Source organism: Castanea sativa, chromosome 2 (assembly GCF_040712315.1).
Source record: "Castanea sativa cultivar Marrone di Chiusa Pesio chromosome 2, ASM4071231v1".
NCBI classification, from domain to species: Eukaryota; Viridiplantae; Streptophyta; class Magnoliopsida; order Fagales; family Fagaceae; genus Castanea; species Castanea sativa.
In genome coordinates, this window is record NC_134014.1 from 24,952,995 (window position 1) to 24,968,051 (window position 15,057).

The window sequence follows — 15,057 nt, forward strand, 5'->3', positions numbered from 1 at the left end:
TAAAAAATAAAAGGCAAAAGTATTATGAGTTTGTGAAAGTATATTAGTGAGAAAGTGAAAATATAGGATAAGCCAAAGCTAAAAGTTCTTTTGACTTGTTGACTTTGGTGTATCCAGATCAAAAAAAATAAAAATAAAAAGACTTTGACATGTCAAGAAACTTCTTGCTCACTTTGTTATGGTATCATGTTCTTTTGCTTTTTTGAATAAGACTGTCAGTTTTTGGTTTTACTGAGTGATTTTGTTTTTTTCCCATCTTAATGAATCAGAGGGGCAAACTATTCTCATATGCCTATAGCTAAAAAAGTTTTAGAAGAGTCAGGGGGCAGTTGCCCCCCCTCGACCCCCCCTGGCTCCGCCCCTGGTCATATTCACCCGTCTTAAAATCGACGGCTTCGATACCACTTGTTAAGAACCTTATTTATATGTCGTTACTCATTGACAAGGCTTCATTCTCAACCTTAATTGATATTTTTAGCCTTGCATGGAATCACGATACATGGAAGAATATGAATAAAAATACATAAAGAGTAGTAGAAAAACTTATATATTAGAAGCATGTCATTCTATGCAATTGGTCTTCTCCTTCACGTTATGCTCTTTTAGCCTCCATCAAATTAGTCTTTTTTTCTCTTGTTTAGGCTGCCTACTCTTTCCTCTTTTTTCTCACGCTCAACCCTTTTTTTAGTATCTCCATTCATTGTAGAGAAACCCTAAAACCACCCACACCAAGTCACCCTCATTGATCGCTCCACACACAAAGGTGAAGGTCAAATTGAGAGAGAGAGAGAGAGAGAGAGAGAGAGAGAGAGAGAGAGAGAGAGAGAGAGTCTTTGATAACTTATTAGTGATATATTAATGTGTGTTCCCGAGTTAGATTCATTCAAAAACGAAGAAGCATTAGTGTGTTATTTGTGTTAGATACTTAATGGAAACTATGGGTAGTAAGATACAAAATAGTGAACACCATATTGAAATTGGCGTGACCTGAATTTGTATGTGCTTCTATAGGTGTGAACCTATGATTAACTTGTTGATTTGTGGAGAAAATAGGCATTTGCCCCTAATTTATAAACTATGCAACAAAATGCCCTTATTTTGAAACTATTTAGCAAAATGCCCATATTTTTTAATTTCGATTTTAACAAAATCGAGTTACAGGTGAAACTCAACATTAGTAATATTGAGTTTTATGCATATTTACTAAATTTTTTTTGAAAATTTAAGTGAAAGTCGATGTTGCTAATGTCAAGTTTCATTTAAAAGTATACATAGAACTCGATTTTGAGAATATTGAGTTTTACACATAACTCAATTTTGTTAAAATCAAGTTTAAAAAACAATGATATTTTACTCAATAGTTTCAAAACAGGTGTATTTTGCTACATAGTTTATAAATTAGGGGCAAATGCCTATTTTACCCGTTGCTTTGTTGTGCCAATGAGTTATTAGTAATAATTTTATTATGTCAACAAATTATTAATATTTATTTTGTTATGGTTTGTGGGGGATAGTTTCCCTCTCTTTTTTATTTTTATTTTTTTAGTAAGCAATCTTGGCATAATAGAACTGCTATAACATATGGAAGTAGTGAAACATATTCAAATTAAAGAAATTAAAAATGAAATTATGAATTGAAAACATTACTTTTTACATATTTGGATTATTACGTAATATAAATTCCCATTATCAATATAACTTATTTGATATTCCGATCATGGAAAAGTTAACTACAATTCTTTATATTTTCAAAAGAAAAAATACAAATAATTCAAAAGGCATTATTGATTACATAGCGTTGTCAACCTTAGTATTGATGGAATTTTTGAAAATCCTCAAACAAAGCATAAAAAAAAATCAGCAAAATTGATATCAGTTCACTAGTGTGATCCCAGATTGCATATGCAGATATGAGATTATAATGTTTATCCTTTATTTGGTCCGCAAATATCAACATCATTAAAGCTTCTTTTTGGTTTATGCTTCGCCCCCCAAATTTAAATCCTGGTTTCATTACCTTCTGTGACTGTTAATTTTGCAGCTGTACACTATTGGAAATGTCGCAACAAAGCACAGTTTGAGGGAATGGTGATTAATGTCACCAAGTGTGCAAGAGCAACCGACCAGCACATACCAATCAGGATATGTGAGTCCTTGGAAAAGTTTTGGTAAAGGTAAAGAACGGAAAATCCTGGTTTTAGTTGACTGAAAGGAGCCTATTTTCTATGCAAAGATGAACTGGGAACAAAGGCATTGGGGATGCTTTCTAATGCTCTCTACAATTGGCAAACATGGCTGACTCTCTGCATATTACACGGTGATTTTTTTTTTATAATTATCTTAACCCTATTTACCTAACCCAAAATAATAATAATAATAACGATATTAATAACAAATAAATAAATAAATAAGACCCTGCTTGTATGACTTGTTTTGGCATTAAAAAACAAAAAGAGTAGTGTTTATTACACGGACCATTTTGCACACCCTTAGCATCACACTCTGCCATGCCGCTTGTAAGTACCTCATTAAACACTTGATCGTCCACTTCAATATCACAAGTTGTATGGTATTTAGCAGAAGATAAAAGATTTAGTAAGTTGTATAGTAATTAAGCAATCGTGAATTATGATACACGCACTATAGCATATGAAACAGATGAGAAAATATATATCATGTCTTAACTCATTGTTTGCCTCCACATACATCGCAAACGGTATAACCAAGGCCCTCGCAGTATGGACACTTTGTTCCCTCCTCTACCCATTCCATAAACTGCAATACGGAACTTTATCATAAGGGTCAAATCTTGAATAATGTTGGAATAAATCAGACAAAAAAAAAAAAAAAAAAAGAAGACATCTCAAGGACATCATTATCAATAACCCTCTTACCTGTGGCTCAATGTTTGGCTCGCCTGTTCCATCGCATTCTGCACCAGACAAAGCTTTATTTAGCCATAGGTGGTCTAAATGGCAGCTGGTGGTCATTTCTTTGATTGGTAAGTTTTCACACATGGAGTAAATTTTCAAGCCACGGTCTTATCCTCCACCCTCTCTTATGGGAAAAGGATGTGCCGTTTGAGCTAAAGCTCATTGGCTGGTGTCATTATAACCTCAAAGTCCAATTTGTAACTTTTGTCATATAAGAAGCAATGGCAACTCTGAATAAATCAACTATAAAAAAATAGTTTACAATATGTTTTCAATTTTACACTCAAAAACTTGATATCCACACTAAAAGGACCACAAGGAAACAATGAATGTGATTGGGGATCAATTTCTACCATCAGGGAAGGAAAAGAGATCCCCTCCAATCGAAAGTCAGTAAACCTTCACCACTGTCAGCATTACTCGCAACAGCTTCATACTTCACAAACATGAAGGGTTATCGGTAACAGTCTCTTTCTGTTAAAAATTAATATTTTGATAGGTCAAATGGCTTCTTGACAAACTAAGGCGCACTGGTTTGTACACATGAATGCGTGAGCTATGCCAAGTACTCAGTAAATTATAAACCACTTCAAACGTTTGAGTCAATATAAGAAATTATCTCTCTAAGAACTACAATGAAAATTTCTCATCAAAACTACAAATAAACAAAGTCATTGTACCTGACGAAATCAAATATCATGGAGTAAATTGCCAACCCAAGTTTCATGAATTCTCCTTGACATAAGGTTTCTTTACCCTTTACTACAAGGAAACCTACTTTCATTAGTTTCTACCTTTTCTCCTTTTACTTTTTCAATCACACATTTGACTACTTTTTATTGGTTTCTACTTTTTCTCTTTTTACTTTTCCATATCTGACATAAAAAAGAAACCTTCATATTTTTTCTTTTCTGCATCACGTGTTTCTTGTCATTTTTGAAATCCCAATATCTCACGGGCTAGTACTCTTCATAACAACTGAATAAATCATCTCGAATCCATGAGAAAAGGGAACCCCATTGCGATCGTTCACATGAAGTTCATGCCAACCAACATCCTATAAAGTTTAAACAACTTGATAATTTTTATAATAATTGAGAAAAACCTCATCGAAGCCAATGTCTTTATTTTTCAAATAATTAATCTCATCTTGGATATAAAAAATAGAATTACTTATCTCCCCCTCATCAAAAGGCAAAATATTCCCAAAACTAAGTCCAACATTCTGTAATAGGCATTCTAACATGAGGGCTGACAATCTCTAATTAAAAGGGTTGTTCGTACTCAACAACCTTAAAATATTTCATGTTATTGCAATAAATTATTGCCAGCTTAACATCATTATATTCCTCTTCACGTATCTCTCTCCCATTTGTGGCATTTTCACATAGAGAAAATTTTACTTTCTTGGTAATAGAACCATTGATTTCAAGTCTAAGCTGTGGAGTCCTCTCAAAATCTTCTCATATGAACCCATTGTCATAAGTCTTTACATGTGTCTTGTACATACTGCAACGAGCATTCCCTCTTGCTCTTTTCCACCTTCCATTACCAAAGTGACTATAATAACCTACCTAACCCATGGGATGCATAGAAAATAGATTAAAGCCTAAGTCAACAATATGTACCACATTCTTTAATGTCAATGTGCAACCGACATTGGTTTTAATCCACACATCACCATGCAGCCTTTAAGTTGCTAGAATTACCTATCTCATACTACCAAAGTCTCTTTCTTTGCATGTGGTGAAGAAATCAGTGGTAGAAATTACATGGTGCGAGGTTGCCAAATCAACAACCCACTCAATGTCATGTTTGCAACATGGTTACACTCTTCCTCTTCAAACTTAAAAAGAGGGCTCTACAACTTTTTCTCCTAATTATCGTTCTATGGATTTTTCTTCCTATAATTGAAGCTTTCTCTACACCCCCTCAGCTGAGATGTATCACTTCTTTTTGATCCATCATCAAATTTCCTATGACTACCAAACCTTTCTACTCTTACTCCGACCCTGTTCTTTGTGACAAGATCTTGTTCTCATGCATTGTTCATACCCATATCTTTCCCCCTAATTTCCTCATAGAATAAGCTATCTTTCACAATGCTCAACAACTGCACATCATTTGGAGCAGAGTTATTCAATGTCACAACTAAAGTTTCTTCACTGTCAACAAGTGACAAAGCCTGCAATCTTTTTTTCTTTGCCACCACTTTCACATGGGTTGTAATCATCAAATCATCTAAACACTGTATTCTGGTTGTTCAGATCTGTTAAACCTCATTATATTATGGTTGAGTCATCAGGTCAATCCACATTGCATAAGGAGTCATGCCAAGTAAAAACAAAAACATGACTACAGATGGTCAATTGTTACAGTTCATGCTATATATGACTAAAAGTGTGCTACAATACAACCATTTGATTCTGAAATTATAAAATCTCAAATCCCAGTTGAAAGAATTTTCCAATAGTAGAAAAGCTCCAGCTCCAAAACTTGTTTCCATACACGTTACATTTGTGACAAAAACAATATATTCCGTCATGATCAAACCTTAATTTAGCTCCAGTTCAGGCAGTATATAGGAAGTCCATTTTCAAAATAAATTAGTTTTTTTGGATAAGAAGTCAATTTAACTGGGAACTTCAGCCAAAAATGGTTTGGGGAATCAAGTAAATTTCTTAAAAGTTTTTATTTACATTTTTTGATAATTAAAATATGCTTATGTTTAAAGCAGTTAAATTATTGCTTGTGCACTGGGTATGGCCTTCTAATTATGCTTTTTTATCCATGTATGCATGACAGGCATATATAAGCTTGATTTCTTTTTTCAAAGGCCTTAGAACCATCTAATAAAATTTGGTCAACAAACTGGAACAGGCTGTGTCATTTGGCTGTGCAAGTATAAAGTTCCTTCTGTCTGAAACACGTGCAATAAAGTGATATGTATCCCCAAGTAAAAACCAAATCATTGGTAACAAGTCCATTTCCAATCTTCGTCCTGGTATACATAGTGAGAAGAAGTATGTTGTGGGTACTCTTCTTCCATCCACTAAATATATACCATTTCAGATGCTTCTGTCCACAGGACAGAAAATAGGCTGGCCTCTAAAAATGCTGATTCAATCAGCCACAAATACATGTTAGGAATATATATGCATCCCCAGGTCAGTTTCCCACGTGTATGACATTTAACCTCTATCCACTTCGTAATTGCAGATTACTAAATTGCCCATTAGCCCAATATCTAATAAGTGTAAGTTATACTTATACATTGCTCTCATTATATTTAGTTGTAAAATATCATATTTGACCAAATAATCTATGCTAGGGCTCTGCCATTAATTTCACGTGTATGGTTCAACAATGAGCACCTTCAAAGAACTATCATTATCAAAGATCTATATTGTGACAATCATGTACCTGTGCACATTAAGCGGCCCTCTCCACGACATGTAAGGCACTTCGTTATGGTATCTTTGGTCTTGCTATTACCAAATGGTTTGTTCCTGCCTACAAGTCTGGAGGGTTCTTCCCATCGGTTCTCTCCTAGGAGAAAAACTCGATGTTGGGATACCTCCACTTCTGTAACACTTTCTTCATTCACAACTGTCTGCTTAACTTCTGAAATATCCATTATAGAAGCAACTGGAGCTCCATTTGCACCTTCCTGAAAAAACAATGAGCCTAATCAGATCTTTGCACACAAGTCAATATTGTTAAAAGGATAAATTATTTGGCATTAGCTAATAATAGAGTTGCTTAGGTTGATGTTCAAAAGACATAATCCTTCCAGTCACTAATCTGCCCAACATGCTACCATCACCATAGAATGTATCCAACAAAAACAGAAAGCCAAAAAAAAAAAAAGAGAGAAAAAAGAAAAGAAGAGCTGAGTTATGTGAACCATACGAGTGAAATCCTAGTACTCCATGCAGTTAAAACTGGTCACAACTGCAGAGTCCTGCATCTCTGTGATATGTAAGGCTGTTCTTGAGATGGATTCCACCCCACACCAATATGGGGAATATAATTTTACAAATTTTGGGGTATCAGAGCAATATGTCTTTCCATTTTCTTTTAGTGTTGGTCTTCGTTAAGCCAGCCACTAACAAAGAAAAAAAAACAATTCTCCATATCGATCTCAAGCAAAGAAGACACCAAAAAAAAAATAAAGAAAGGAAGTTGCATTATCATCTACACGCAGTCTAATGCCATCCTGAATGTCAGTCAAACCTTTAAAATTATCAAAAAAAAAAAACTGCAGCTTGTTTGCCTCAGCCAGCTTGCTACTTCAACAATCCTAATGATTCAAAAGGGTAAAACTTAAGTATAGTACCTTAGGTGCAATACATTCAGTTCCCCAATTAAATTCAAATGCTTGGTTACATTAACCAATAAATAAAAAAATGGTGTTATCTTTTTCAAGAACAATTAAATTCAATGCAATTAAGTGTTTGAATTTAACTAGGGAACCTAATGTACTGCACCTATGGTACTATACCTTCACATAATGCAAAATATGCTTCTCTTATGTATCAGAATATCATCCGTCTGCCAGTGCATGACCACCAGAATAGCTACATATCTTTGAAAGGCTTCAGTGCCAATACCAGAATAGCTAGTGCGAATTCAGCTGATGCATCCCTTAATATGGTAAAGCATTGCAGTGAACGGTGATATCAACGTACCATTGGTGAAGCAGTCAGGGTGCTCCCCTTCTGATCTGCATCTACATTTGAACCAGCGCCAATAATTTGTTGCTCCACATATAATCTTTCAAGCAGCTCTGCAGTCATTATCCCATCTTCAGGGGCACCTAGTGAGGCCTGTCAAGCAATATGAAGCACTGTAATAACCATGGAACAGAATAGTAATACAGCACTGAATATTCTATCAGGGAAAGACTATTTTTACCCCTGATGATTCTGCAGAGTTTTCCTATAAGTAAGTTCCACAAATAAATGTTTGCAACTTACTTGCCAAGTCTTCACAGCACGCTCGGTCCCACTTGAGAAACTGGAATATTCCATGTCTTCCTCTCCTGAGTAAAACCCCATTTTTTGCAATGCCTCCTGTCATACTCAAATGTTAGAAAAAATCAAAGTATAAGACAAGATCTTACAAAGTTAGTAATGCATTTGTGAGTTGTGACAGCGCGCATGGGGTAACTGCAGAAAACTTTATAAAAAATTTCAACTTTGAAATTCAGCTATATGATATATACAGGGAATGTTGGAGATCTAACTGTGCATAGTGAATGAAAAATTGTCCAATCAACTTCAACTACATTTGATCTGATCAGTGAGCTAATTGCCCGTCTTAAATGGTACAATATACCATTTTTATGTATAATTAAAATTAACTTAATTAAGCCCATTTACTTGTACTTTAAGTAAATAACTTTATTGTAGTGCACCTAAATTATTGGCAATGTAAATAATAATTGTACACAAGTATTAGTTAGGCTAAAACTTTTTTTTTTGTCCCTAAAGTTTGAGTAAAGTTCGTTTCATTTCATCCCTAAACTATTGAAAACATTACACTTTTTATGCTTAAACTTTAAAATGATTGAAAAAAAAAAAGTTTACTTTTTGTTCAAAAACTTTAAAAAGATCTTTCATATAACCAATACTTCCAAGTTTCGACTCACAAATTTGCCTAATGTGCGTCATAATTTTTTTTAAGGCGAAACTACACTATTGGTCCCTGAAGTTTACTTAATGTGCACAATTGGTCCCTTAAGTTTCAACTGAGCGCTGTTAGTCCCTCAAGTTTCAAAACTGAGCGCTATTAATCATTTGTTAACTGCCGTTAATATTATTGTCTATGTAGCTAATATTAACTGCCGTTAATATTTTCTTTTATACCATAAACCCATAAAAGAAAATATCTAACCCAGTTCAAGGAGGCCAAATCAAACCAAAAGTCCCAATAAAATTAACAAGACCCCAACACCGTCGTCCTCCTCCACACAATGCTGCCTTCCTCTGCTGGCAACAGCATCTCCTCCCCCGAGCCTTAGCAACATCATTGTCCTCCACATCCATTTTGATTCATGGTTGAGCTCACACATAAAAAGAACTAAGGGCAATTGGTCAAAAGGCTATAAATTTAATTGAACTTCAACAAGGGGATCTCCATGAATAAACCCTCCATCAACTACTGCCTTATCCAATACAATGAAAGTTTTCTCTACAAAATTCACCTCCAATTATAGTTGGTGCCACAAGAAATCAAAAGCACATGTGTACATAGCAAGTACAATCAAAACGGAACAAACCCAATTGAATAATCTAAAAAACCCATGTCCAAAACCTTAATCATCAATCGAAAAATGCAACAACAGATTGAGTTGGTGCACAAAAAAATCATGTGTTGCACAACCAATATTAAAATCATGGTGCTCTAGAAATTTCCTCATCAACACTCATCACCAAAAGAGTGTTTCCTATCATGTCCCAACTGCCTAGTGACAACACAAACTAGATGGGTTGGCCGAAGATGAGAGGGGAGGTGCAAAGCAATGGTTGTGCAAAAGCTGGGAGCATGACCATAAATCAAAGTGGTTGCCAAGGATGATGGCGCTGCTGTCACGTAAAGAAGGACGATGGTCTTGGGCTATCACTCTCTTATGTTAGTTTTAGATTGGTAATTTTTGTTTGATTCGGGTATTAACCCACTTGAACTGGTCAATTATTTACTTTTATGAGTTTATGACATGTATAGTTTTTAAATAAAAATAAATAGTAAATACCGCATCAATTAAAACAATGCCACATCACTATTCAGCCACATAAGCAATAACTAGCCTCATCCCACGCGCAATGAGATGAGGCTTTTTTTTTTTTTTTTAGTGGTAGTAGCAAAAAAAAAAATCTATATTTTTTATTATATATATAATTTTTATTTTGAGAATATAATTTATAAGTGGATAAATAAATTTGAAAATCAATAGGAAAGTAACCCTATTTTTTAGGCAATGTTTTAGTGAAAGTTAGGGTTTTATTTTTACCGGATTGTCCTTTAGTTTTATCTCTACTTAAACATAGGAATGTAAGGGTATTTTAGAACAAAAAAAATTCGGATTGTCCTTTAGTTTATATATATATTTAGATTTGTTTTTGGATAAACGTGGGGTATTTAACTTATTTTTCTATTTAAAAAAAACACTAAACGTATAGTTACTTTGATGAAGTGAGTTAGTGGAAGAGTGTTCTTATTTTGTAGGCAATATTCTAGTGCAAGTTAGATATGTATTTTTACCAAACTATCATTTAGTTCTATCTCTACTTAAATCTAGAGGTGTAGGGATATTTTTTTAAAAAAAATCCGGTCCAAACCAGCTGCTTAAATAGTAGTATAGTATCTATACTACTATTTAAGCGGTTGCACCTGTTTGGATTCCACATTTTTTAGTTCAAAAATGCCCCTACAGTCCTATGTTTAAGTGAACACAAAACTGAAGGATAGTTCGGTAAAAATGCATGTATAACTTGCACTAAAACATTGCCTACAAAATAGGAACACTCTTCCACTAACCCACTTCTTCAAAATAACTATACGTTTATTTTTTTTTTTAAATAGAAAAATAAGTTAAACAACCCACGTTTATCCAAAAATAAATTTAAATATTTTAAAAAAAAAAAACTAAACTAAATAGGGGGAAATTTTGGTAAAAATAACTTCCACTAAAACATTACCTACAAAATAGAACCGCTCTCCAGTTGGTTTTCAAATTATTTTATCCACTTATAAATTAAATTCTAAAAAATGTATTATTAAAAAATTAAAACAAACACACTCTCTCTCTCTCTGAGTCGCTGATGCTCTCCCTCAGTCTTCATTGATCCAAGTCTGCCTCCAAACCCAACAAAGTCGTTGGTAAGTTTTTTGTTTCTTCCACCAGCAATTTTTTTTTTCTTATTCTTTCGTTGATTTCGGTTATTGGGTACTTTATTTTTGTTTTTATTTTCCCTTTGGATCATATCAATGTTTAACTGTTTTATTGATCTGACAAACATCACAATTTCTTTGTTTCTTATCAAGTTTTCCAAATTTTATTAAATAATTTTCTGAAAGGTATCTGTCCTTTACTCATGGCAAGTGTTTTGGGGATTTCTCATCCCTCTTTCTTATTTTGTTTTTCTTTTGATAATTGGTATTGCATTGAAATATAATTTTTTCATCACACCTCTAAGTATTTTATGATTAAAAAATGTAGTAATCTCAAATTATAATAGATTCAAATTATTAACCTTTACTCAAAAAATAGAAGAGCCTCTGAGCACGCGCGTGAGCGCGTGCTTAGAGGCTAGTAAATACTAACGGAAGTTAACAAAGGATTAACTTGAGGGGCGAATAACACTCCATTAAAACTTAAGGGACTAATAACTTTAGGGACAATCAGTGTAATTTTGCCTATTTTTAAATGGAATGGTTCATATCAGACGTGTCAAATTCTTTAATGCTAAAAATAATGTCACCTAGTCTAGTTACACACATAAGATAAAAAGTTAAGGAGAGTTAATAGAAGGGCAGAAAAATGAATAGTGAAAAAGGAACTTTTTTTTTTTGGTTGGGAATTAGTGAAAAAGGAACTTGATGCAAACTTCCTTAGGAATGAAAACGATAATTTTTTTTTTTTTTTGCCTATCTGTTGTATTTTCTATAAACGAATCAAAAAAAAAAAAACTCGCCTTGTGAATTTCATAGTATGAGTGAATGCGAGCAGACCTGCATCGCTTGAACCTCGGCGCCTTCCGATCCTTTCCGCAGAGTCTGTCTCGTCTGCTTCTCCGAAACCCTAATCACATCCTTCTTCTTCTTCTCCTCCTCCAACACAATACTCGACCCGGTCTCTGCAATGAGGCCTTTCTCCTTCAAACCCAGCAACATTAATCCTTGGGCTTCTAACACCGATGATGCTCCTTCTAGGGCTTGAATTTTGAGCTTGAGGTCTGAGATTTCGCGGAGGAGTGAGTCCCGCTCGCGAGCCCAGCGTTGTTCCTCACGGAGCCAGCGTTGCTCTTCGCGTAGCCACCGCTGTTCCTCGCGAAGCCATCGGATTTCTTCACTGGAGCCGGAGGAGTGGCAAATGTGGGATTTGAAGAGGGAGAGTGAGGGTAATTTGAGGATTGGGAATAGGAGAGTGGAGTGGGGTTTGTGTCTGTGTTTGAGGTGAAAAGGAGGGTTTAGAGAGAGGAGAGTGAGAGAGGAAGACATGGAAACAAGAGAAAGAGAAAGAGAGAGAGAGAGATAAATTGAAGGAAGAAGAAAGAAGTTGAAGATATTTGGAATTGGTGCGTTGTCGTTGTGGATATTTGTGTGTTGTATTGAACCACACGTTTGGTACCAGGTGGCGGGAAGATAATTTCGGTCCGGTCCAGTCCAGGGTTCGCCGCTTGCTTTGAATTCAAAAAACTTTTATCCGTATACACAATCATTTGGGATTTTGATAATTTTCGACAACAACATTTTTTTTGTTCTTGTTCCCTATGCTTTTTCTCTATTTTCAATTTAATCTTCGAGTATTCATAGTTTCTATTTTGGTCCTTATATTTTTAAATTTATTATCATTTGGTCCGTGTTATATTACACTACTAGTTTAAAAATAGTGTTTCTTGAGATTAAGGTTGTCTATGCATCAATTCGGGTCGAGTTTGGATACTATTTGTACTCAACCCAATTTCGGCAAGTGATAGAACAGAGGATTCACAATTGATCGTGAGCACCATCAGTTTGGATTAGGTAGTTCTTCGTTCGAATTGAGTCAGCTTTAGTTAATGTTACTAATTTCGTTTCGGAACTTTTCATACTAGTATGTAATCCAAACTGATAATACTACCCGTTCTACCTCGGGTCAAATTCCAGTCAATTTCAGGTGTTTTAGTTGTTTTGGTCAATTTTAGCCAATTCTAAGTAGAATGAGAATTTTGGCCGGTATCGGTTTTTGCCCTTAAAAAAAATTGTCTAAGACAGTATTTAAAACATTGGTTTCAGTCGAAACCGAAGGAGGTGACACCGAATGAGATCTCAATGGATCTAGCCTAGATCTCGCTGGATCCGAGAATAAGAAAAAGAGGGAGAAAGAGAATGGCAGTTACCAGCAAGATTTGTCGATTAGTTCAGTTTCCATCGAGTTTCAAACCTCTAACCCGCCACTCAACTCGCTCCCATCAGTTGTTGATGCCGGAGATCCGACGTCGACCACGTCTCTGCTTGGATTGAGTTGGTTCCAGTTGGGTGGTACTAGGTCAAATGGTTTAGTTGGATATAGGTTTGCTTTGGAAAGTCCTAAATAAGATGATGACAAAGACCAAAATGACAACGTTTAAAATTATAAGGATTAAAAAAAAAACCTTGAAAATTTGATGATCAAATTAAATATATATACTATTTTGGAATGGATTTAATTATACTTAGGCTTTCTAAAAAAATGTATTGCTCTCTTTTAGGAGAAGTATCGGTTCCCTCTTTTCTTGAAACCAAGTCACACGACTCACGACTTGGGCTTCCTTATAGGAAAACATATATGGGCTTAAGTTTCTTGGATTGATAGCTTCTATTTAACTCATGGAAAAGCTTTATTTTTGACATTTTCTAAGAAAACCTGCCCGAATTTTTCTTTCATCACACAACTCTTAACAACCGAGTTGCTTTTTTGATAAATGTGAATATTTGATTGAATGAGCAAAAGAGATACATTTCTTTCCCAAGCCTTCATGACAGCAAGACGAAGGGATGTACAATTACAAAAATATCAGATATTTGAGTACAAAGCATACTTGCTTAGTTCATGAGCTACAGAGTTAGCATCTTTTTTGATCCAACAAAACAACAACCCACAAAAGAATTAGCCAAGACTAATGCTTCATTCAATAGTGACTAAATCTCCAAACATGCCTCCAAATTCTTATTTATGGCATCAACATAGAACTTAGAATTACTCTTAACAATTATACTCCGGAACTTTTTATCTTTAGCTAGTTGCAAAGCCCAATTTATGGCAGAAGTTTCAGCAAAGCTTTGACTACACGACGTTATACTTAAGCCACACCTTTAAAATATTTTAATTTTCATCCCGAACTACCACAGCTACGTAGTCTTCTCATTTAAACACGCTGCATCAATATTTAATTTTTTCACACCATTTGGTGGAGCCTTCAGCAAGTTACATCTTCATCTTGTCTTGGACTTAGCTGCGCACTGAGCACTGGTCTTAGCTGCAAGAATGTGCTCCTAAAACCTTCTTTCTAAACTTTGGAGCTCAACAAGTAATTAAGCTCACCCGCCTGTTATAGTGCACTACTTTGTTTCTCAGGGATCATACTGTTCCAATGTAAGTGCCATGTAGAGCGAGCACTGTTGCTTTACTTTTAGTTTTAGGTAGTAGATTAATCAATCTAAGAAAAAGGCCCAAAACAGTTACATATCCAATCTACCTAGTGTCATTATTTCGAACTAAATCAATTTCTAATTCATTATTCAATAATAATAATTAGAGCAGCGTTTATTATACCAACTTTATTACACACACTTAAAAATAATCTGAAATCAAGTCATGATTTTCAAATTAGACCAATTTCAGTGTATTTCAAATGTGTGTACTAGTGTTTTCCCTTATTATTAACACCATACAGTCAACATTTTTTTTTTCCTTATTGTGGTCAAGCATTGACAACATAGCACTATTATTGAAAATATAAAAATAAAAATAACACAGTAAGGAGCGAAAGACCACCACGGTCAAGGTCAAGGATTGAAGGTGATTCGGTGACATGGATGCGCCACACGTAGGCAATGGGTTAGGCCGCTCTAGCATGGAGGCAGAGTGGTCAAGGCAAGGAGAAAGTATATCCTCTTTCAGTAATACCAAGTCAGCATTTGGTTTGGTGTTTCTTCACCAATAAATGATTGACACTTGTCCAAAAATCCAACTCAGTTTACTCCACCAAAAAAAATGAAAAGACAGTCTTGCCCCTAAAATGTTTTCAAAGCCCCCACTTATTACTCTTTCACCTCCTAGTCTCCTACGTTCCTTCTTCCATTTTCAAATTTTGAAAGTTCAAATAGCGTATAAAACACCAATGAACGTTTAGACCCCCAATTACAAAAATACTAA

General features: G+C 34.9%; 1 protein-coding gene across 2 annotated transcripts; it reads right to left on the reverse strand.

Moving 5' to 3' along the window:
• Positions 1–2,419: 2,419 nt before the first annotated feature.
• LOC142625694 (protein disulfide isomerase pTAC5, chloroplastic) lies at positions 2,420–12,374 on the reverse strand. Of its 2 annotated transcripts, XM_075799379.1 has the most exons (7): positions 11,670–12,374; positions 7,913–8,008; positions 7,625–7,762; positions 6,357–6,603; positions 2,895–2,932; positions 2,686–2,775; positions 2,420–2,547 (listed from the first exon to the last, which is right to left on the reverse strand). In XM_075799379.1, the coding sequence occupies exons 1-6, from the start codon at positions 12,156–12,158 to the stop codon at positions 2,686–2,688; spliced, it is 1,098 nt and encodes a 365-aa protein (XP_075655494.1). In that variant the 5' UTR covers positions 12,159–12,374; the 3' UTR covers positions 2,420–2,547. The 2 variants fall into 2 exon arrangements, with proteins under 2 accessions (XP_075655494.1, XP_075655493.1); XM_075799378.1 differs by having other exon boundaries at positions 2,420–2,775; positions 11,670–12,373.
• Positions 12,375–15,057: the final 2,683 nt, after the last annotated feature.